General features: G+C 36.9%; 4 protein-coding genes across 7 annotated transcripts in view; all 4 read left to right on the forward strand.

The window, feature by feature from the left end:
• Positions 1–6,515, forward strand: part of LOC306869705 (netrin receptor UNC5D-like) — a gene marked incomplete at its 5' end in the record, with an annotated part of 145,546 nt that extends 139,031 nt beyond the window's left edge. Inside the window, 3 exons of the mRNA XM_079416582.1 lie at positions 1,786–1,950; positions 3,026–3,204; positions 4,085–6,515. Coding sequence (XP_079272708.1) covers positions 1,786–1,950; positions 3,026–3,204; positions 4,085–4,268 — 528 coding nt within the window. The 3' untranslated portion in view covers positions 4,269–6,515. The remainder of the gene's footprint in view (positions 1–1,785; positions 1,951–3,025; positions 3,205–4,084) is intronic.
• Positions 6,516–8,021: 1,506 nt separating this feature from the next.
• hdr (hematopoietic death receptor) lies at positions 8,022–14,584 on the forward strand. 2 transcript variants are annotated; one of them, XM_079417454.1, is made up of 10 exons: positions 8,022–8,296; positions 10,642–10,798; positions 10,884–11,012; positions 11,205–11,316; positions 11,800–11,891; positions 12,106–12,198; positions 12,295–12,335; positions 12,443–12,541; positions 13,458–13,494; positions 13,903–14,584. In XM_079417454.1, exons 1-10 carry the CDS (start codon positions 8,276–8,278, stop codon positions 14,193–14,195), a joined length of 1,074 nt encoding a protein of 357 aa, XP_079273580.1. In that variant the 5' UTR covers positions 8,022–8,275; the 3' UTR covers positions 14,196–14,584. The 2 variants fall into 2 exon arrangements, with proteins under 2 accessions (XP_079273580.1, XP_079273579.1); XM_079417453.1 differs by having other exon boundaries at positions 8,052–8,296; positions 12,443–12,724.
• A 619-nt stretch (positions 14,585–15,203) lies between these two features.
• Positions 15,204–19,166, forward strand: LOC306870283 (lysosomal membrane ascorbate-dependent ferrireductase CYB561A3-like). Of its 3 annotated transcripts, XM_079417456.1 has the most exons (8): positions 15,204–15,292; positions 15,376–15,441; positions 15,707–15,812; positions 16,045–16,241; positions 16,458–16,666; positions 16,925–17,079; positions 18,473–18,641; positions 18,838–19,166. In XM_079417456.1, exons 4-8 carry the CDS (start codon positions 16,055–16,057, stop codon positions 18,859–18,861), a joined length of 744 nt encoding a protein of 247 aa, XP_079273582.1. In that variant the 5' UTR covers positions 15,204–15,292; positions 15,376–15,441; positions 15,707–15,812; positions 16,045–16,054; the 3' UTR covers positions 18,862–19,166. The 3 variants fall into 3 exon arrangements, with proteins under 3 accessions (XP_079273582.1, XP_079273583.1, XP_079273581.1); XM_079417457.1 differs by lacking the exon at positions 15,376–15,441; XM_079417455.1 differs by lacking the exons at positions 15,204–15,292; positions 15,376–15,441 and having other exon boundaries at positions 15,778–15,914.
• A 567-nt stretch (positions 19,167–19,733) lies between these two features.
• LOC306870189 (histone H4) lies at positions 19,734–20,078 on the forward strand. Its single transcript, XM_079417301.1, has one exon. It carries the CDS (start codon positions 19,757–19,759, stop codon positions 20,066–20,068), a length of 312 nt encoding a protein of 103 aa, XP_079273427.1. The 5' UTR covers positions 19,734–19,756; the 3' UTR covers positions 20,069–20,078.
• The last annotated feature ends 2,053 nt before the right edge of the window (positions 20,079–22,131 follow it).

Genomic DNA, 22,131 nt, shown 5'->3' on the forward strand with positions numbered 1-22,131 from the left:
TTGGCAGGAGGTGAAGCTTTCATTTGTTGGCACTTTGTAGATCCGTACATTTTTGTATGCTGCATTTTCCAAGCAGACATTAGCTGCAATGCAAATAAAAACAAAAAAGTTATAATGTGAAACCAAATGCATTTCCTGTTTCTACAGTAATAGTTTGAAAGGAATACAATATAATATAAACCTTAATTTCATTTGAGAGGATTCCTCTTAAATTTGCAACGACCACTTAAATTTGAAAGTGACGTGACATACGGCCAAGTATGGTGACCCATACTCAGAATTTGTGCTCTGCATTTAACCCATACAAAGTGCGCACACACAGCAGTGAACACACACACCCGGAGCAGTGGGCAGCCATTTATGCTGTGGCACCCAGGGAGCAGTTGAGGGTTCGGTGCCTTGCTCAAGGGCACCTAAGTCATGGTATTGAGGGTGGAGAGAGCACTGTACATTCACTTCCCCCACCTACAATCCCTGCCGGACCTGAGACTCAAACCCACAACCTTTGGGTTACAAGTCCAACTCTCTAACCATTAGGCCACGACTTCCAACATATAAATATTTGTATGGTTTTGACCAGATTGGCTACCCAACACTGGGTTACATAGCAACTGAGTTACATAAAAACTATCAAGCACCTGGGTAAAAAAACTATAAAAATAACCCAATAAAATGACCCAACATGCTATACACAGCATTTGGGTTAAGGACAAAATAACCCCAACGTTTTGTAGAGTATACATAATATGAGGCGAGTTTAGTTGATCAATATTTTTGTTCTATTTTTCCAGACATTTAGTAAGATATTAAAACTTGTTTTTAAAGAACAAATATAATTAAATATTTATTTTTTTTAAGCATTAAACTGCCATCTTGATGTTAGATTTATTTATTGGCTAATTGATTTTTATTGATTTATATTATTTAATAAAAAACAATTAGCAAAAGGAAAAATAAACTATACTCTGAAAACAAGTCTTAATGTTTTATGCAATTTTGCTTAAATTTTTGGAAAGTAATTGTGTCTTGTTTTAACGTCTTTAGAATTTTGTACTGTACAACACAATATATATTACAAATTATATATATATATATATATATATATATATAGTATAGTATAGTAGTAATAATGAAATCTAGTCTGCATGTGTTAATCTCTTATAGGAAGCATAGAGTAACTTTTAGCTTTATTTCATACAGCACTCCAAGTTTCAACTTTGAAGACCGACACTGTCCTACCTATCATGCAGATACAGAGTGACAAGTGTTTGGTTCTAGGCCCAGGTATTTGATCAGTTCAGAGGTGCTTCTGTCTCCTAGAACATTCTTTTGTATGCCTACTCGAAGGAGAAATGAATCCCGACATTAAGGCATCTGCTGTCCCATCAAGCATCTCCTCTGCTCAGGGTTCTTATTACTGTTGACATGGAGCATCTCGCAGGTCATTTCAATATGCAGGGCTGGAGAAACGGTGCAGGAGAGGTCAAGGACACTCCCTGCAGACGTGCTGCTTCACAGAATTTAATTATACATCAAAGGCAATTGCTTTCCCTTCTGTTGTCCTACTCCCAGATACAGTGTATTGTACATACCCCAGCACTGACCCCTATCTTTGGAATTAACAGGGATTAGAGTTTGTGTCTCTTTTGTACTGATGGTCTCAAAGACGAGTTTCTTAACTAGATGCTTCCACATTTTCCATGGATCAGGCGCTTTCACCAACTCAGCTCTCTGATCTCTCTCTCTCTTCTTCTCTTTATTTCTGGTGTCCTCATCCCGCTGCAGGAATTCTCCTTCACCCAAGTGTGGTATAGTAACCAGCAGCCTGTGCACTGTGCCTTCTCACTGCAGAGACATAGCGCCTCAGCCACACAGCTCTCCTGCAAGATCAGTGTGCGGCAGGTCAAAGGTCACGAGCAGATCCTGCAGGTCTACACCTCAGTGGGAGAGGTCAGAGTGATAATGTCACTGGGTTTAATAACATCTCTGTCTGTCTGTGTCTCAGCTTCACTTCTTTTTTTTTTGTGGAACGAAATAAGAATTTTAGAGTCTTGACATCTTACAAACAAGTACAGTTTTTAGTGTCAGGCTGTCAAGCTCTAAAAAGGAGCACCATGAACAAATTATTTAATGCTGCTATTGATATCTAGCCTGTACCATACACTCTTAAAAATAAAGGTTCTTTATTGGCATCTATGGTTCCTTGAGGAACGTTTAACATCCAGGGAAACTTTCCATTGTGCAGAAGGTTCTTACAGTGGAAAAAAAGTTTATTTAGTTTATTGAAATGTTCTTCATGCCAAAAACTGCTCACTGAAAAGTTATTTGGGGAGCAGGAAATAGTTCTTCTATGGCATCACTGCCTGGGAGGGTGTCTATTTGGATTCAGAATCTCAGTAGAGTTAAAGAGTAATGTGAACAATGACTTAAAATTCAGTTCATATTCACTCAAAGCTTGAAATATAGTGCGTGAGTACATTCTGAACTACTGTCAGGATTTACTAAAGACATGCAGTGAAAAATTATGATGAAATGGTGTGGACAGTTATTTTTGCAGCTGACCTTCTTGCATATGCATTTGTAGGAGATTCCCTTTTAGATGCAAAATATATGGGAGGAGAGTATTTATGCAGTCATGCAGTGTGATATACTAAGGTTTTCAGTAGTCGATTTACTACAATTATTAAATGCCTCCCAAAAAAATGTCTCAACCCATTTTGCACATGCCAATAATTGCTAATTTGCACCGCTCTTGGTAGTTTGCGTTGGTCATTATGGAAATGATGCGGCTAGGTCTGTGTTCTTTAATTTGCTCATTGTCAGTAGATCAACCGCAGAACTTTCCCCTTCCATCAGCACTTTTATAGGATTGCTGTCTCACGTTAATTTGCCCTGTTTATAAATTCTGACCCTATGTTTTTTAGTACATGGGTAATATAAGACATAAGTGTTTTTCAAGCTCCTTTGTAGATTAAAAAAATTACAAAAAATTGCATGCCAAAACCATGTTTTTTTTTTCTTTCAGAGTGAGAAAGAGACGGTCCCATTTTTTATGCAGGCAGATTGCACAGTGACTTCACAAACGGGGGCCAAAGCCTTCAAAATCCCCCTGTCCATACGTCAGCGGATATGCACCACCTTCGATACTGCCAATGCCAAGGGCAAGGACTGGCAGCTCTTAGCTCAGAAACTCCACATTCAAAGGTGAGCACCAGAGAGAGATGTAGCCAAGGCAACGGGACTGATTGAAACTTATTGCAGCAGCGCTCAATTTAAAAATACCATTGAATAATAAGCTGAGACTGCACTCCAATTTGCTCGATCATTTCACTCAGAACTCATACTCCTCAGGCTTTTTTATCTTTATTGAATTCAGTTTCTACAAAGGTTAGAAGTTAAAGAACCACTAGAGATTTGAGAGATATAAGAGCCACCACCTTCCCTTTATCTATGAAGCCATTGTATGGCACATTGATAGTTAATAATTATTTTTTATTTTATTATACTGATTTTTCTATTTAGTTTTTATTATATTATTTTTATTTCTAATTTAAACAAGAGTTGCATCCAAGTAACTATACAAAAAGAAACCATGCAAATAAAAAAGTGAACTGATACAATTGAAGATAGGTTTTTCATTCCTACTAATACATTTGCGCATTACAGTTATGAAGATATGAACTGGTATTGCAGCTCAGTAATTAGTGCCATTTGAAATAAATGGCAATTCATATTTATTTAGAAAGCAAACATTTTGTTACCTTTTCTTGAACCTATGTCACATGACTAGTTGACTTTGGAATTATATTACAACACTGCCATCTACTGGCACATTACAAGTAACAGCACATGTCATTTATTCATTTCGGCTGTAGTCCTTAAAAATCAACAGAAGTATACATAATGATAGTCAGAGTCAGGCTATAATGCACATATAATTTAATGCAAATATAATAAAAGGTTATCCAGATATGCTTGCAAACATTGTCTATGGGATAGAAGGTTGATATATATAATATGCTCTTGCTATGCACTCAAAAAACACCATCTTCTCTTGTGAAACCTGCAATTACTTTTGGCACAGGAACCTGTCCTACTTTACCAAGCAGAAGAGTCCCTCTGCTATCATTCTCAGTCTCTGGGAGGCCAGGCATCAGGACAGTGGAGATCTTGACTCCCTTGCAAGTGCTTTGGAGGAGATTGGAAAGATCCACTGTAAAAGTCTGCCTCAGAGTCCAGATGACAAAGAAACAGACTTTACGTTTTGAGGGACTACTGAAGACTACGTGTACCCCACCAGATGCAATTCCCCAGCATCTTCAATTTAGAGTCAAAGTGAAGCTAGCTAAGGCATATCCAGTCTGAGAGAAGACTGACGAGATGCGACCAATCAGATGGTATCACATGTGCAAAGGAATTATGAATTGGTATGAATTTGGCACAGATTCAAGTGCCAAGCCATCACAACTTTCATAAAATCCCACTTTAGCCGTTCCTTGTTGTTTATGATTTTTATTAATGTTATTATGAGGGATTTTAATGGTGGTCGGACTGGGATGTTCTTGAGCATTTCCTTGTGTCAGCATCATAAGTACAGGAATAGTCCACCCAAAAATGTCCGTATAACATTTTTCTTTTAAACATAAAAGAAGATATTCTGAAAAATGTTGGTATTCAAACAGTTTCAGTTTTTCTATGTCTATTAAAAAATACAATGGAAACAGAAACTGTCAAAATATCTTCTTTTGTTTGAAGAACTTTTTTATTTTTGGCTGAACTATCCCTTTAATCTTTTCATATTTTTTCACTAGTTTTCCAGAGTTGTGAAGTATTTATATCCCTTCTGCATGACGTTTGGAGAAGGGAAGAGAGGGAAATACACTCCTGCAAACTGGCCTTTTTGCTCATCACACATTGTGATCGTGGCTCACAATGTTCTTTTATCTCCACTGTTGTTTTATTGTCATTTTGCCGTCTTAATGGGATCGGTTGAAGAATAATTCTGAATAAGATATGGTAATATAAAGATTCTAACCTTGTTTTCAGCTATGGCAGAGTACTGCGCATTAGAAAAGAACGTAATTTACGCAGGTTAGGGGGGTAAAAATGCATTATTATTTTTTACTTAAAAAACCTCAAAGCATAACCCACTCGCTCAAATGCATTACTCTGTTCCAGTAAGCGTGTTTGAGTCATCAGGGTGGACAGCAGGATGGCATCATGCCTTTAGAACGTTAGGCCTGAGACTAATATTGACCAGAAGAAGCGTTTACTTAAGCCATGCAAATGGCAGCACATCCCTTTTGTTAACACTTATAGCTTTCTTTTGAAATGCATCTGAAAAGGAAGCTCCAAGAGACCTCTGTGAAATGAAGCCTCTCTTATCTCCTCTGACCAAATTCCACCATGCAATGGGAAACACAATGGGGGAACATGGACCGGTGAGCAGTGAGAGTTATAATTAAGGTCTGATAAAAGGAAAAGAGCTGTGTGGAAAAATGCTCTCAGAAGTGCAGGAAAAAAGTTATGTCCTCCTTTACCAAGTCATCTACTTCATTAACCTTCTCTCTCTCAAATAGAAATGCCTCCAAGAGCTCATTTTAGTTGGTTTTCAGTGTTCTAGCCACTACAATGCTTGCCAATGGTTTAAAATGTTAAGCTTTATCGCTTACTCTGGATATTCTTTTTATATAAATATTTCTTTTTGGTATTTTTAATACAAGTATGATGAAGGATTTAACTGATTTGCTGATCACTTTATGTTAAGAAGCACTGAGAACCGCAACATGTTTGACGTGTTTATTACTGTAATTGTCCACAAATATTAAATTGCCCAAAAATGTCTATTTTTTATTATAATTCCTTTATTTTTATTTATTAGCAAATTTGCTGTCACTCCTCTAAAATTTAATTCAAACATGTAATTGTGTTGTCATGTTAATGAATTTGAATGAAAATCATTTTGGTGCTTATTAGATTTGATTAATGTTCACATTTATGTCCAAATATTGGAACATGATGTTAAATTTACAGAAGTAATTCTAGAAAAAAACAAAACAAACAAACATAATTCTAGAATTGGCTACAAACCAAACTTAAGATTTTGCCCTATTATTGTGGACTGCATTTATAGTGGTATGTTCAAGCCTTTGAAAGGTCAAGTTAACAATGTTTATCTGTCCCACATTCATGTTATATTTAGGCCTTTGCTTCAAATTATGATTCTTGTGCCTTGTATAACTTCTGTAAATGGTGAATGTTGTACAGGTTAAGATGGTTCTGAATCATGCAAATGTACTGTAAGATATCAGTTTTAAAAAAACACTATATTACACTGATATGCAGGGGTCAAGAGCTTTTCTAGTGCTAAATATACTTGTTTGGTATTGCCAGGCCAGCTTTGTTGTATACTGTATCTATGATTATGAACATTTTGGATGTTTTCTGTACAGTAGAGTTTGCTGATGTATATGCAGTCTTTTGGAAATAAATGTGCAGCTGAAGAGAGCTGCAACTCTAGCAAACATGCCTCATGGCTTTATTTTATTTCCAAGTGCTGGTGGTTTTCTTTAATTTCATTTTGTGTCAGGCAGGCACTCTTATGGGACAGTTACACACAGCATGTGTGACTTTTTCTGTGCCTTACAAAAATGGCACAGAATGTCAGCAGTTTATTTTTTTTTTATTTGCTTTGTTCCAAATGTAGTTCTTACAAATTAAACTAATATCCTGATGCATGCTAACAACGACAATGTGATTAACACATGCACTTCTGTGTGTGAGAAAAAAATAAGCCGACTCCTCTCACAAAACTGTAGCTGATAATTTAATACACTTTTAATGATAAAAAAAGTTCATTTCAGCAATGCTTGAAAGTCTCAGACATGCAGTAGTTTAAGGATCATAAATGGCTGATGCAAAGTCCACAGTTGGTCTTATCTCAAACAGCCCCTCCTCCTTCACAACTTTCTTATCAAAGGACACATGAGTGACTAAAAATTCAGTCCTCATAACCATGGTAACCAAAATGTTTGTTTGTTATTAATGATATTCAATCAATCGAAATATATATATATATATATATAAATTCTTAGAGCAACATTCAGAAAATCTGAATCAATAATACATCTTAATAAATTCAAATTCAAGGATTATACAACCAGGCATTGTGATACGCTGTATAGTTATAGCCAGGAAATTACTTCATAGAAAAGTGCTTTTGTCAGTAAATGTAGACATTATTGGCTGTCTGGCATCTCTAGCTGAAAAAAGAGGGGGGAAATTAAACTAATTCAGCTGCCAGGAAGCAACAAAACAATGTGACTAGATTTATTGAAAGCAAAGAACGAGAGAAAGATGCTTTAAATGAGCCACAGTAATGCCTTACAACAGACCATACACATCTTTTAGTTTATCTAGAAAACAAACAATTAAAACTCTGTTGAAAATAAGTGTAATCTAATATAGCTAATGAATGGATCACGTGGTGGAGCGTATTTGCTGGAAGTTAAAGGAGTTGACCTTTGCATTCTGAAGCAGCGGTATGAAATTCCCCTTAGACTTGGTAAGTGAATAAACAAACAGGGATCCCACCTTCTTCCGCGCGCATTACGTATCAGCCAGTTTCCTGTTTTACACTGTCATTCAGCAGTCATAGTATCGCACTGTCACAGTCAACTGTCTGCTAGATAGTGCCAAACTGACAGAAATGCCCTTGCATTTCGGAAATTGATAATGATTACGATTGTGTGTGCGTTCAGACTGCACGCGAACGTGAGGCATCCTAAATTCAGATGCGTGGTTGAGATGCGCGAGTTCACTCACACTGGGTTATTTGACTGACACCAAAGTTTACACGGAGAAATTATATGGCCCTAATTACCTCATAAAATAAAAAAGAAAATATTTCAAGTAGCCATTCGACAAAATGAAGCTTGCAGGCGATTCGGGTGCAATTGCCAATCAGTTTGTTTTGCGAGTTTATGAATCCCACTATAGCGAAGGCTTCATGAATATTAATTAGGTCATGCAACTAGACGCTAAGAAACTTAGAAAAACAACGTCACCAGAAACTAATTAATACACATAAGATAGGCCTCGACCATAGTAGGATTCGTTCAGTAACTTCTGCGGTTTGTTCTGGTTTAAAGAAGCGCTCAATTCCACAAGACCGGAAGTATTAAACAGCTAAATACACAGAGGTGCGCTATCAGTAGGATGAGACATGAGTGTGTTTCAGTTTATACGGAGAAAGTGACACAAGGATTTGACTACTATGAGATTCATCATTTTCTTGGTAAGTGAATCCAATATTTATTTAATTTGTCTTATACAGTATATTTCCGTGAATGTCAGTATAGAGAAAGTTTAAAAAGTTTAGTTTGCTTCATGACACGTTAAAATCGAGACGTGTTTGGACTAGTCGATGGCAATACTATACAGATCCTTGTCGATAAAAAACCCCATTAAACTTATAGAAAATGATTTTAAATATAGATTTCATTAAGACCAGTTTTCATCTTGATCAAGATTTAGAGAAACTTGATCACTCTCCAGATACAGATCCTCATAGAATGTGATTGTATTTAACAAAATTATATAAATCTATATAATTCTAAATTAAATTAAATAAGATTTGGACAATTATATATACAGTGTTTTGACATAAAATGGCAATAAAATAACATTTACCTAGAAATAATAGGGCAGTTCATTGACTGAATTTACTAAATACTGAAGTAGCCTACACTGAAGATAATTTCTAAAACATCTTTATACAGAGAAGGTGCTGTATGTGAAAACGTCTTAATAAAGCAAAACATTAAAATCTAGACCTATAGGAACCTGAAAGTCTTTTCTAACAAATATAAACATTCTTATGGCAGAGACGTAAATTAAAGTTTTACAACCCGAATTTCGGAAACGTTGGGACTTTAAAAAAAAATTGGAATATAATGAAAACTAAAAGAATTTCAAATCACATGAGACAATATTTCACAATAGAACATAGATAACATAACTGTTTAAACTGAGCTCATTTTCAAATCTGATGCCTGCTACAGGTCTCAAAATAGTTGTAATGGGGGCATGTTTACCATGGTGTAGCATTCCCTCTTCTTTTCAAAATAGTTTGAAGACGTCTGGTCATCGAGGTTATGAGTTTCTGGAGTTTCAGTACTGGAATTTGGTCTCATTCATGCCTGATATAGTTTTCCAGCTTTTTTTGCATTGTCTTGCTGAAATACAGAAGGCCTTCCCTGAAATAGACATAGTCTGGAGGGGAGCATATGTTGCTCTAAAACCTTTAATTTCAGCATTCATAGTGCCTTCCAAAACGTGCAAGCTGCCCATACCGTATGCACTTATGCACCCCCATGCCATCAGAGATGCTGGCTTTTGAACTGAACGCTGATAACACGCTGGAAGGTCTCCCTCCCTCTTTAGGCTTTCCACACTGAGCGTGATGCAAAAAAAGCGAAGCGAATCGCCAACGAACGGTGCTTTCACACCAGTCAAGTGGGACAAAGAAACACTTTCTAGGCTTCGACCCCTTTTAATTATGGTGATGTTATTCTCTGATGGTTCTTAACAGGTTGTGTTTAGCTGATGTGTAAATCTTGCCATTACACTCTACTCTCTTGCGCGTGAGCACTCTCTCTCTCTCTCTCTCTCTCTCTCTCTCTCTCCCTCCCCCTCTCTCTCCCTCTCCATGCCTTCCTTGCGTTGGCATCTATGTTTAATGTGTGTATGTTTGTGTCTAGATGTTGCATGTTCCCCTGTAGTGTAGTTTAATAAACATCCATTTGTATTTACACTTGGTTGTCTGTGTCTGCTGCTCACAGAAGGTCACTTTAACGTTTCCAATTTTGTTACATGCTCTGTGAGCAATGTTTTAGTAAGGAAATTATTTTTCGTGGCCAGAGAAATTATTTTCCTTAGAGTCAATAGACGATTAAAACTGTCCGTACTGCAGACGAACAAATAATTTTATTGTACTATTAATGCTACAGTTAATTCCTGAAGATGAATATATAATTGATAACAACCCATTATGATTAATTATGTTCATCTCACTTTGAGCTAATTTGCTACAATGAGATTTGCAAAGCCTTTGCAATTTGACGTTGAGGAACGTTGTTATTAAAGTATTCCACAATCTTTTTACGCACTCTTGCACAGATTGAAGAGCCTCTGCCCATCTTTACTTCTGAGAGCCTCTCTAAGACATCCCTTTTATAGATAAGCATGCTACAGACCTGTCAATTAACTTAACTTCCTAGATGTTCTCCCAGCTGAATCTATTCAAAATCTGGCTTTTTCAGCCCTTTGATGCCCCTGTGCCAACTTTTTTGAGACCTGTAGCAAGCATCAAATTTGAAATTAGCTCATTTAGTGGATAAAAGTTTAAAATTTCTCTGTTTAAACATTTATGTTCTATTGTGAATAAATATTGGCTCATGTGATTTGAAAGTCTTTTAGTTTTCATTTTATTCAAATTAAAAAAATGTCCCAACATTTCCGGAATTCGGGTTGTAGGTGTCAGTATAAGATCCAGGTGTCAGATTATTGACCAGAAAGCCAGTCTTTATTGAAACTATATGTTGCATGTATCATCTTTTTAAATGTTTCTTCTTTGTGTAGATTTTGTTGTTACTAAATGCCATACATGCTGCTAAAAGTCACTTGGATCTGGCCTGGGCTCAAGGATCCATCAAGAACAGATCAAGCCGGGATGTTTCCTGCAGAGAGGGCATGGAATATGAACATGATAACATCTGCTGCCTGAACTGCCCTGCTGGTGAATGAGAACGTCTAATCAGAATAAAAGGAAAACAGTGTTTTCTTGTATGTGTATTCACACTCCACTGTCTTATCTTTTGCAGGAACATATGTGAAAAAGGCCTGTCTTACTCCTTCAGAAAAAGGAGTGTGTGAGCCGTGCGAGTTTGACAGATACACTGAACATGACAATGGACTGCGGAAGTGTTTATTATGCACCAAGTGCCGTATAGGTAATTCTATTATTTTGAGCATTTAATATTGTCCCATACTGTCAAGTCTTTGTTTTGCGCAAATTCTTGTAAAATAAAATCTCTAAGGTTATGCAAGCCAAATCAATATTGTGTTCACACAATGTTCAACTTTTATTAGACATATTTAATTCTAAATCGCATGCTATTTGTGCACTTTCATTACTTTTGCAGATCAGGAAACCACAGAGAAATGCACAAGTACCCAGAACACACAGTGCAAGTGCAAACAGGGGTCATTTTGTTTACCAGACCAAGCATGTGAGGTGTGCAAGAAATGCAGTAGGTATGTTCTAAATGTACCATTTCATTAACACAAACAAGTGTAATGTTAATCAAGCTAGATCACTAGTTGTCCATGAATGTTAAAGGGATAGTTCACCAAAAAATGTAAATGTGCAAGAAACCTCACTGGTTCGTATTTGAGTTTCTGCCATATTTGATGTGCTCTACTTATGTATGTGTGTTTATCAATGTTTTAGTGTGAATAAAGGTTAAATCTGTTCATCAAATAAAGCAAACATGTATCTTCACAATTAAATTGAATTGAACAGACTGATTCACATGAATTTATTTTATGATGTCTAGGAAGTTTTTAAAATGTCAAATACTTTAATGGAAGAAAAGAAATGTCTCAGGTTTCATTAAAAATATCTTTCTTTGTGTTTCAAAGATGAGTAAACGCTTTGGAACAACATGAGGGTGAGTAGTTGATGACCAGTTTTTAATTTTTGGGTGAACTCAAGATCATTTGTTTTGTCACAACCAGATGCAGAGAGGATGAAGAGACCGTTAAAAGCTGTACAGACATTTCCAACACAGTTTGTAGAAAGAGAAGCTCTTCAGGCAGCTCTAACTCCGGTAGTAGAAAACCCTTCTTACCCCATAGCCCAATGAAATGAACTGTATACATACTGTACTAGATGATGACAGCTGATCAGATGTAGTATTTGCACAAGTAAAGGATATTATAATTGTATACAGAGACATTAATCCCAACATTTTCTTTAGAATTGTGTATAAAGACATTGCGTAGTGTGTTTCACATAGTGATTACATCCTATTTGTCCTACAGTGACTTTCATTGTTGTTGTGGCATTCATTGCAATGCTTGCATTCATTGTTGGTATCGTCTACTGGACAAAGTCAAACCCAATTAGAAAAGCAGGTAGACACATCTTGAATCTTTCCTCAGTTCTTTCAATATTTTTTCTTATTTCAGTTGTTTCTTTATTGCTCATCACACAGTCTTCTTCAATTACAGGCACAGCAAGAAGTCCAAGGGAAATGGTTAGGATCTGTATGGTAGGTAAACAAAACAGTTAGTACATTTCTCAGCTTTAAAAAAAAAAAAAGCACAGAAACTACACAGTGCAAGTGACTGCCCAAAATACATCTTTCTTGTCCTGCAGGGTGACAGTGAGGAGGTGAAAGAGGAGAGGCAGAATGCCCACAACTCCAAGATGGATGACTCCTCTCAGCTCCAGCCGTTCCTTGAGCAAAACTATGCGGTGGGTACCAACATTCCTGCTTCAGCGGAGACGGAGAAAGACAGGGGACTAGGGGACAGCCTCCCCAACACCGCCAACTCTTCACAAATTAGCCTGGCTATGTCTGCTGTGCCTAGTGATCTCCAGTTCTGCCACACTAACCAGCCTCCAAGCTCTGCCACTGCACTGCAGCCTCACACTTTGGTGAGAGTTTCTTTGACTTAACACCATTAGAAGCTTAATTCTCTGCTCTTAAGCCTAAATACTTTGCCTTGGGTAATGTGTGTGGACAAGATAACAAAGCTTGCTTTCATTCAAATTTTTGAAGTATTTTCACTTTCAGGCTTTCTTAACATGAAATTTACATGCTGTGTTCATGTGTCGCAATATTTTCACACTTGTGGAGACAAACTCCAGATATTGGTGATCGTTTTTGTCTTAGTCTCTTGCCTCTTTTGGACCTAACGTCTCTTGTAACTCCTGATGCACTTTAGTGAGAAGCGATCTGTTTGCTGGTTTGAAAAATAGGTGTTGCTTTATTAATTTAAATATAAATTCTGAATGTATCTCCTGATCCTAACTGTTATTTGTTCTCCGTTTTAAATATTTAACTGAATGAGTGATACAATACTAAAGTAAGATTTTTCTCAACAATGCATCTGATGCACAGTTCATATGTATTAATACGATTTCATAGATATTGGTTGTTGTAGATAGGGCAAGTTTGGTAGACTACAGTTAATTGATTGAAATGTGTTATAAGCCTCATATATAAAATCTTTGCTCTTTTGGTTTGTCAGTCTATGAGTGTTGTCTTGGTCAAACACATCATCAAATTGCGCTGAATGTTTTCTCCTAGTTAATACAACCTGGAATAATCTCTGGTGTAACTGTCTCACTATGCCTTTAAGATGTTAAATTCTTCCATTTCTTTTAGGAAAGAGAGTCAATAAGAAGACTCGTTCCTTTAAATGGTAAGGCCATACCTTTTTCCTTGCATAGTTTTATGTTAACTTTTAGGGAGACTTAACCCAAAAAAGGAAGTCTGACATTTACTCATCCTCAAGTTGTTCCAAACCTGTATGAGTTTCTTTCTTCTGTTGAACACAAAAGAAGGTATTTTGAAGAATGTTGGTAACCAAGCAGTTGCCATTGACTTCCATAAAAAATACGATAGAAGTCAGTGGCTGCTGGCAACGGTTTGGTTACCAACAACATTCTCCAAAATATCTTCTTTTATGCAGTAGCAGAAAGAAACTCATACAGGTTTGGAACAACTTGAGGGTGAGACCTTTCATTTTTGGGTGAACTATTCCTTAAATTAACATTCCTAAAAATTATGAGTTGTGCTGCAGTGTTTCCACTCTGTCTCACCTTTTCAGGAGAAGAATCGTTGAAGAAAAGCTTTGATTTCTTTGAAGAAATGGATGTAAACTACCATAACAGATTTTTTAGGGTCATTGGACTGAGTGATAATTCAATCAAAAGTGCAGAGTCTCTTTTTCCAGAAGACAGAGTTTACGAACTGTTAAAAATCTGGATGGAAAAGGAGGGACTGAAGGCAGATTTCAACAGTCTTATTGAAGCATTAATCAATTTAGACCAAAGGCTGTCAGCAGAAAATATAATTGCAAAGGCAATTATTAATGGTTACTTTAAATATGAAGATGAGTGACTGGAAGCATGCAAATATTGTCACCACCTTAGTGTCCTCAGTGGGCAGATGTATTCTTTTGATTTTTTTTTTATATTGTGCATTGCATACCTCATGCAGTATTATTTCCCAACAATTCCATTACATGCCAACTATTTGTTGGCCGATCGTGTGTAATTTTTTTTTATAAAATGCTATGCCGCTGTTTACAAACGTTAGTTATATTTGAGAAAAAAAAAAGATATTTAAGACTCCTAATATTATGAAATGACAGTGTTACTACATGTTTAAATGCATTATTTCCCGTTTTGTATACAAAATTGTGATGCATTTAATGATCTGGAATAACATGTTTACGTGTGATTTATTTTTGTGAACTAATAAAAGCAATTCATATTTGTTTTTCCTTTAATGATTCTGATTTTACATTAACGTTCTAAATATAAAGTGCACATACTTCTGTTACTTTAAAGATGTTTCTTAAAAGTACGAGTATCTAAAAACTGCAGTTCAGCCTGCTCGCCACCAGAGGTCACCTGAACTCCTGGAAAATGGGGATTTCAACCTCAAGACGGGATGAAACAGAACAGAGAGAATAGAATTCAACGAAAAGTTGCAATGCAGAAGAAAATACATGCTACTAAATGACAATCCTAATTCCTGTTAAAATAAATACAGGTTTTGTGTATTTTGATCAAGGATGTTGGTGGTTGAAAGGCTCTTATCGCTTCTAAAACTCATTTTGTACATTATGCAGGTCCATTGTAATGCAAATATTTGTGCACTGTGGTGATGTAGTGTGCAAAAGCCATAACTTCTGATAAAACAGAATTCAAAATGTTGGGATGTTGTCTTACATAGCAAATGTAATTGTTGTGGGGAAGGAAAAAAGGGCATTACAACTGGATAGCCTATTAACGCAGCAAAGTTTAATTTCCGTTTAAAGACAGATCTCATGAGGAAAGAATATCACTTTTGGGTCTTTTTTGTACTTATGTCATCATTTAGGTTCTGTTCACTACACTTCCCATGCCGCCTTGCGGTTAAACAGGAAACATGTCCGCAAGCAAGGCTCAAAACATTTCTCAAAAACATTTAAAGCTTCGTCCGTCGTTGAAGTTTGTATACATTGGTTTTCTAGCATGACATTAAGTGAAATCACATTATCTTATGTTAACAGTCAGTATTGTTATTTTAACAGGCAATATTGAAGTAGTCTGTTTACTAGCATTACGTCACAGAAATACATACAAACGACACTAATAAGGTAAAACTACAAAACTTTAGAAACAATAAAGCACTCCATAAGCATATGCATTAATACCACGGGTCTTATTTTTAGAATAATTGTTACATTGTTTCCTTGCGTCATGGAAGTAATTTGGAACAGTTCTCTGTTTATAAAGTTCTCTATTTGTACGGTATTTGTAGTGTTGAGTGACATAATGTCCAGTTCATCTTTATCATTGCTAGTCCCTTTTTGCTGTTCCTCATTTCTGCTATTTTTTGTTTGCCATCTGGTCTGCTGGTAGATGAAATCGAAAATCTTGATGGGGAATTATGGAAAGAGGAACTGAGATCAACAACAAAAAACCGCTGTCACAAGGCTGTTTGAAATTTGTAAGACATCAGATAAAGGTATTGTACGTTCAGATGTGCTGCTCTTCTAAAAACGCTTGTTCTGTTTAAAATTAAAGTTGAAAATCACTGGACTATTTGATTTTGAGATTTTTTTATAAGGTAAGTTTAATATTAGAAAATGGCTATTAATGTTCCTTATGTCTTTGTAAACACCTCTGTAGTTAATACATGTGTCAGGTAAAGTTAATTTCTCAAGCTAAATAACTTTTCATGTGCATCGTTTCTGCAGCACTCACAGGATGAGAGGAATTGTTACATTTTACCTAACCTATCTGCTGTGCCTGATGTTGGGGATCACCTGTGTGGCATTAGTAGCTCACTGGAATTACAGCTATAGAGGTGGATTTGCATGGGACGGCTCAATCAAGCAGTTCAACTGGCACCCGGTCTTCATGGTCACTGGCATGGTGGTGCTTTATGGGAATGGTATGATTAACTTCAGTTTTATTATGGCTTGTGTTAGCTGTAATATGATAACATTGCATTGCAAAGTTAATGTGTTGTAAGAAGTGTGTGGTTGTTTTATTGTTAGATTTAAGTTTGGCATGATACATTGAAGTATTACAATATTTGGCACATATTGTTTTTAGTTTAACAGACTTTCTGGCAGTTGTCATCAGTGTCTTTTCCTCCGTTAACCAGCGGCTGTAGTGTACCGTATTCCTCTGACGTGGGGTCACAATAAGCTCCCGTGGAAGCTGTTACATGCTGGGCTTCTGCTCCTTTCTTTCATTCTGTCTGTTGTCGGGCTTTGTTCGGTGTTCGACTACCACAACGCAAACCACACAGCCAACCTCTATTCCCTCCACAGCTGGGTGGGGATTTGTACCACTGCGCTTTTTACTGCACAGGTGAGTATCATGTTGAAAATTGTTTATGTACAGTGTAGTAGTACAGTTTTTTTCTGTAAATACGAAGTTTAATAGTGGATAAACAATGAACCATCAACATAAGAATATGTTAAACTACATTGTTTGTATCCAAAATATTGGAAAGAAACTGTTCTTTCAGACATTTTGAACACTGAGAATGTAGTTTCACATATTTCATATGTAGACGTTGGACAGCAGTGTTAGAATTAAATATTTTTTTTCCGATCCTTTTTCTAGTGGGTCATGGGTTTTACCGCGTTTCTCTTACCCTGTACTCCAATGACGGCACGTGCTCTTGTAAAGCCAACTCATGTTTGGATGGGAGGAATCATCTTGGTACTAAGCATTGTGTCCTGCATTTCAGGGATCAACGAAAAATTGTTTTTTGCACTGTAAGTGATCACACTACATAAACTGAGTTGTGTGCTTTAGCTATTGCAGTGAAGATCTGAAGAACTTATATTTAACTTCATTATATATGGCTATCAATCTTCATGGAGTGTTCAGTGCTGTGTTGACTAGATCTGATCATTATGCTCTGATCAGTCTGATCTGGGCCCGTATTCATGAAGAATTTTAATGCAAAAAGTAGCTCCTAGTGACAAAATTCTAAGAAAAATCTTAGAAATGTGGGTGTTTCCTCTTAAAATTAAAGAAAAGATCCTAGTAAAGAAAAAAGTAATTCAGAAAGCATCTTAACCCTTAAAAGAGGTCTTAAGGGCCAAAATTGTTAGGAATACGGATGAGGACTTTTAAGGGGCTTATAGAGTTTCTTTAGCAGTGGAGAAAATGGACGAAACATGAAGAGGGAGAAGAAATGTGTTGCACACAATGCATGACAGTGAGTTAATAAGGCGCTACACATTAGATCATGCAGGGATCATGTTTATGACCGATCTTATTAAAGACATGCTAACAACTGGGGTGGTGATGGCGCAGTGGATAAGACACATGCCTTTGGTGTGAGAGACCCGGGTTCGAATCCACTGTGAGACACCAATGTGTCCCTGAGCAAGACACTTAACCCCTAGTTGCTCCAGAGGCGTGCGACCTCTGACATGTATAGCAATTGTAAGTCGCTTTGGGTAAAAGCGTCAGCTAAATGAATAAATGTAAATGTAACTCCGACACTGCGCTGAAATGCCATGGCGCCAGAAATGGACATAATCACTACATTAAAATATTTGGCAACTGGAAAAATGCAACTATGCAGCAGTGATGATTTGGGGCTGTTACAGCACTTATGTCGCTGTTCATTTCCTATAAAATACATTATGACAGCATGGTAAATAAAAATAAAGAATACATATATAATGTGTGTGTGTGAGAGAGAGTACGGAAAAATTATGCCTGTAATTTCAAAGTGAAGGCTTGTAATAAACCCTACTCTTAAAAGCACTCTTTTATTTCCTTCTTGGACAACCAACCAATCACAGTCTTCAAAAGACTGTGTCAGCTAGCAACGGGGTCAGCCCCGCCTCCTCCCTAAGATAAAAGTTTTTATCTTTTCCTCGCTCAGAGTTGCTCTCAAATTGGTCCTGAATCACTTTTAAGCTAAGACTCCTAGTTAGAATTTTTTAAGCTAAATTAGGAGCTCTCTAAAAGGATTCTTAGAATCTTTAGGAATACAGGCCCTGATCTCTATGCTAAAATCAGTGTTTTAAGTTTTGAGGTATAAGGTAGAAGGAAGAGGGATAAAAAACACATAGTCATAAATGTAGAAATCACAATAGATTTAGTGTAATGTCACGGCAAATGCGTTGTTCTTATTGGTTCTTTCCTCAGAAAAGGAAACACCAATGGGACGCTGCCTTATTCCGCGTTACCACCAGAGGCAATAACTGCAAATGCATTGGGAGTCATCATTGTAGCATTTGGATTGGTTGTTTTGAAAATCTTATCCAATCAGATATGGCAGCGTCCTGAGCCAGTGTACGAAGAGGGCGTTTACCAGGTAAAAGACAAAGGATTTCATGGTCTTTATTCTTTGAATTTGGTGTGCTTAATATTGTGGCAAATGAATGCTAATTATCTTGTTTAAGTACTAGCCTCACTATTTTCATAAATTAGTAGTCAAGAAAGTATGCAAAGAGTGATGTTTTTTTTCTGACAGGATTGGTTTGATATTGTTCCTTTGCTCTCATTTTCAGCCTCTGGAGTATGATGGAAGCTGATGAGCCAAAGCTGAAATAAGCTAAATATAATCTGCATTCTGACTGATCTGCACTCGTCAATGGAATCAAAGTGCCCTGATGTTACAACCATTCGTCTTCCTATCCCTAATTATACAGAGTGCTGCAGTTTACTGCAAATCTCTTCATTATATGTTTTGTGTTTGATGTGATTCTGCTGCTGCTGTTGTTGTAAAGCATAAGGAAATCACTGCTTGATTGTCAGTGGTTTGGGCTTATTTATTATCTGAGAAGAATTCTATAACAAATGATTAACATAATTTCATTAAACACACTGTCTGCCTCTGAATTGCCTCTTTGTTCGTTAAACCGGTTCAAACCGGCTGGGAAGGGCAGTCAAACCAGGGGCAAATCACCACGCGTCGTCATCAACGAATAACCAATAGAAATCGAGGCTGTCTCGCACCAATCAAAACGTTCGGCTGAGGTGTATGAAATTTACATATCTTCGCTCCAAGTTATTCTTTGATTTTGTGAAATTTACGCTCTAAGACACAAATGTAAAGTAAATCGGTACTGATTAAGGTCACAAAAGAATGTAATTAAAGTATTCAGAAAAACTTGAAGTCACAAACAACAATTATAAGACATAAGCAGGTCAATCCTAATTGCTGAAATACCACAACATAAAGAATAGCGCGCTTGATACGTGTTTATTTGTTCTATCTTTTATTCGGTTCCATTATCCATAATTAAATAAGAAACTGACGTTCAATAGACCTATTTCCCTACTTTTTCTTTTTCAGCCCCGCCCGCAGTGGGGTTGTGGCAAGCATGGTTTCCACTAGGTCCGCTTCAAGGATATTTATGTTAGCATTCTCCCAAACTCCTCCTTTTTCGGTTTCATTCTCATTCGTTGAGTTTTTCGTTTGCTATCATGTCTGGCCGAGGAAAAGGCGGTAAGGGGCTTGGGAAAGGTGGTGCAAAACGTCACCGCAAAGTTTTGAGAGATAACATTCAAGGAATTACAAAGCCAGCTATTCGCCGTTTAGCGCGTCGTGGTGGTGTGAAGCGTATTTCCGGTCTGATCTACGAAGAGACGCGAGGTGTACTTAAAGTGTTTCTTGAAAATGTTATTCGCGACGCCGTGACCTACACCGAGCACGCCAAGCGCAAGACTGTGACTGCTATGGACGTTGTGTACGCTCTGAAGCGTCAAGGCCGTACGCTGTATGGTTTTGGCGGTTGAATTTTACCCGGACCGGATTTTCAAAAATAAAAAAGGCTCTTTTAAGAGCCGCCAAAACGTTCAATTAAAAGGGCAAATTAATGTGTCTTAATGCATTTTCTTTTTTACAGTAGCCTACGTTCCCCACAACACATTAATTAGATCAGTACTCAAGTATAAAAACCGAACATAACAAAAAAGCAAGCCGTTTATGATCATGTAATAATTGTCATTATTACATGAATTAGTACTTGTTCTAATAACATTTGATTGTTCATGAATTGGTGAACAGCAACCCTTTTGATATTTTCATATTTACTCGTAAATGTAAACTACTGCTAATAATATGTTAATTAGTGATTGATTTTAATAATAAATATGAATATGTCCTTGAACATAGCAATAAAAGGCACTAGAAGTCGTGTTGTGTTGTTAATAGTTATGGCTAAAGGCGGTTGTCAGACACATAAGGCACAATCTCGAGTGACTTGTTTTTGTTATTGCCTTTATAAAACGATTGTATCATAAAAATTAAGGAGTACCTGCGTTCTAAAATAGTACCTGATGTCATAAAACGTCCCGTTTCAATCTGTGCTTATCGGTTTATATTGTTACAACATCTTCCAATATCACTGCACAGGACCGATAGCGGATGGTTACTTTGTTGCATAGCATTGTTTTGTAATTTCCGGGACTTTATCTTCAAGCGGAGGAATTGCGCTCAATTAATTTGCTTAGTAAAATGGTTTAATAAAAATGTTAAATTCCAACAACACACTCGATTAAGCACAAGAGTCATTTAATTTGGATAATCAAAATTCCCGGCCTGTAATTTGTACATTTCAACACACAAACAAGGTTGCTAAATTGTGGCCTTGGTTTAAATGGCGTGGTTAGGCACATCACAGCGGATTCACTGTATTCACAAACAATACCACCAGTGGGGATTTATTTAAGACTGCAAGGGAAGCTCGGCTTCCCCTATAATGTAAAAAAATTCATGGTCAAATATGTAGCTACTATTGTGTTAACATTTTATTGATTAAAAATGCGCCAGAACAGGTTCATCTCGAAGACGAGTTCTATGGAGCGATTTTTGTGCCAATATTCATCAAACAAATCCAGTGTTTTGCAAATAAGCACAATCTGCTTTGCAAAGAAAAACTCGACTTTCAAACAAACGCAAAGTGATTTGCAAATACAAAACTCTTTGAGAGAAAAGATGGTATGGACAAATATATGTATTGTGTGATACAACTGTGAGACTCATTTGCCTTTTTATGAGGAAACTTGGCTTGATTTTCTCACAAATGCGACAGGCTGATTTTCTCACACGAGTGCGGGCTGATTTTCTCACATGTGCAATTGAGCAACTTTCTTTTCCAAAACAGCAGATGGCGCTGTTGGTCAATTTACGCTAGTCTCCCGAGACCTGAAACACCTCTTTACCTTTTCAGACCAATATGAGTGGGGAACAGGTGAGTTTCTGTCTTACTAGATCTATAATGAACCATTTAGATGTTTTTACAAAGCGACCCTACTACAGTGTCAGTGAAATTCACAACAAGTGCTATAAAGTTGTTAACATGATTGGCATTCAGAGGATGCCAACGCTCAGACAACATACAGAATTACCAAATGACCACTGGAACCAGTTGAGACCTTATGACTTTGCTGCAGTTGGAATTGAACTGCTGGTTTGTTTGGCCAGAGGAGAACTGGCCCCCGACTGAGCCTGGTTTCTGCCAAGGTTTTTTTCTCCATTCTGTCTCTGGAGTTTTGGTTCCTTGCCGCTGTCGCCTCTGGCTTGCTTAGTTGGGGACAATTCATTTCCAGCGATATCGTCAACCTGATTGCAATTTATTTTATTTTTTTTCTTTCATTTTACACTATTGACACACTGTTTCCTTTTTTTTTTTTTGATATTGTGCAGTTGCTTTGACACAATTTACATTGTTAAAAGCGCTATATAAATAAAGGTGACTTGACTTGACTTGACTTGATTAGTTCAAAAATCAGAGGTGACATGGCTAAACATTTAACTAGGCTGTCTTTCCCTATAAAAACTGATCCATTCTCCGTAC

Source organism: Barbus barbus (assembly GCF_936440315.1).
Source record: "Barbus barbus genome assembly, chromosome: 5".
Lineage (NCBI taxonomy): Eukaryota > Metazoa > Chordata > Actinopteri > Cypriniformes > Cyprinidae > Barbus > Barbus barbus.

Excerpts from the sequence above, each read along its gene's own strand:
- LOC306870189 (XM_079417301.1), top strand. The coding sequence starts at position 19,757 with ATGTCTGGCCGAGGAAAAGGCGGTAAGGGGCTTGGGAAAGGTGGTGCA.
- hdr (XM_079417453.1), top strand. The coding sequence starts at position 8,276 with ATGAGATTCATCATTTTCTTG. Across the intron at positions 8,297-10,641 it reads TGAGATTCATCATTTTCTTG|ATTTTGTTGTTACTAAATGC; the intron begins GTAAGTGAATCC and ends TTCTTTGTGTAG. Across the intron at positions 12,336-12,442 it reads AAATGGTTAGGATCTGTATG|GGTGACAGTGAGGAGGTGAA; the intron begins GTAGGTAAACAA and ends CTTGTCCTGCAG.
- LOC306870283 (XM_079417456.1), top strand. The coding sequence starts at position 16,055 with ATGAGAGGAATTGTTACATTTTACCTAACCTATCTGCTGTGCCTGATG. Across the intron at positions 16,667-16,924 it reads CTGCGCTTTTTACTGCACAG|TGGGTCATGGGTTTTACCGC; the intron begins GTGAGTATCATG and ends TCCTTTTTCTAG. Across the intron at positions 18,642-18,837 it reads ACGAAGAGGGCGTTTACCAG|CCTCTGGAGTATGATGGAAG; the intron begins GTAAAAGACAAA and ends TCTCATTTTCAG.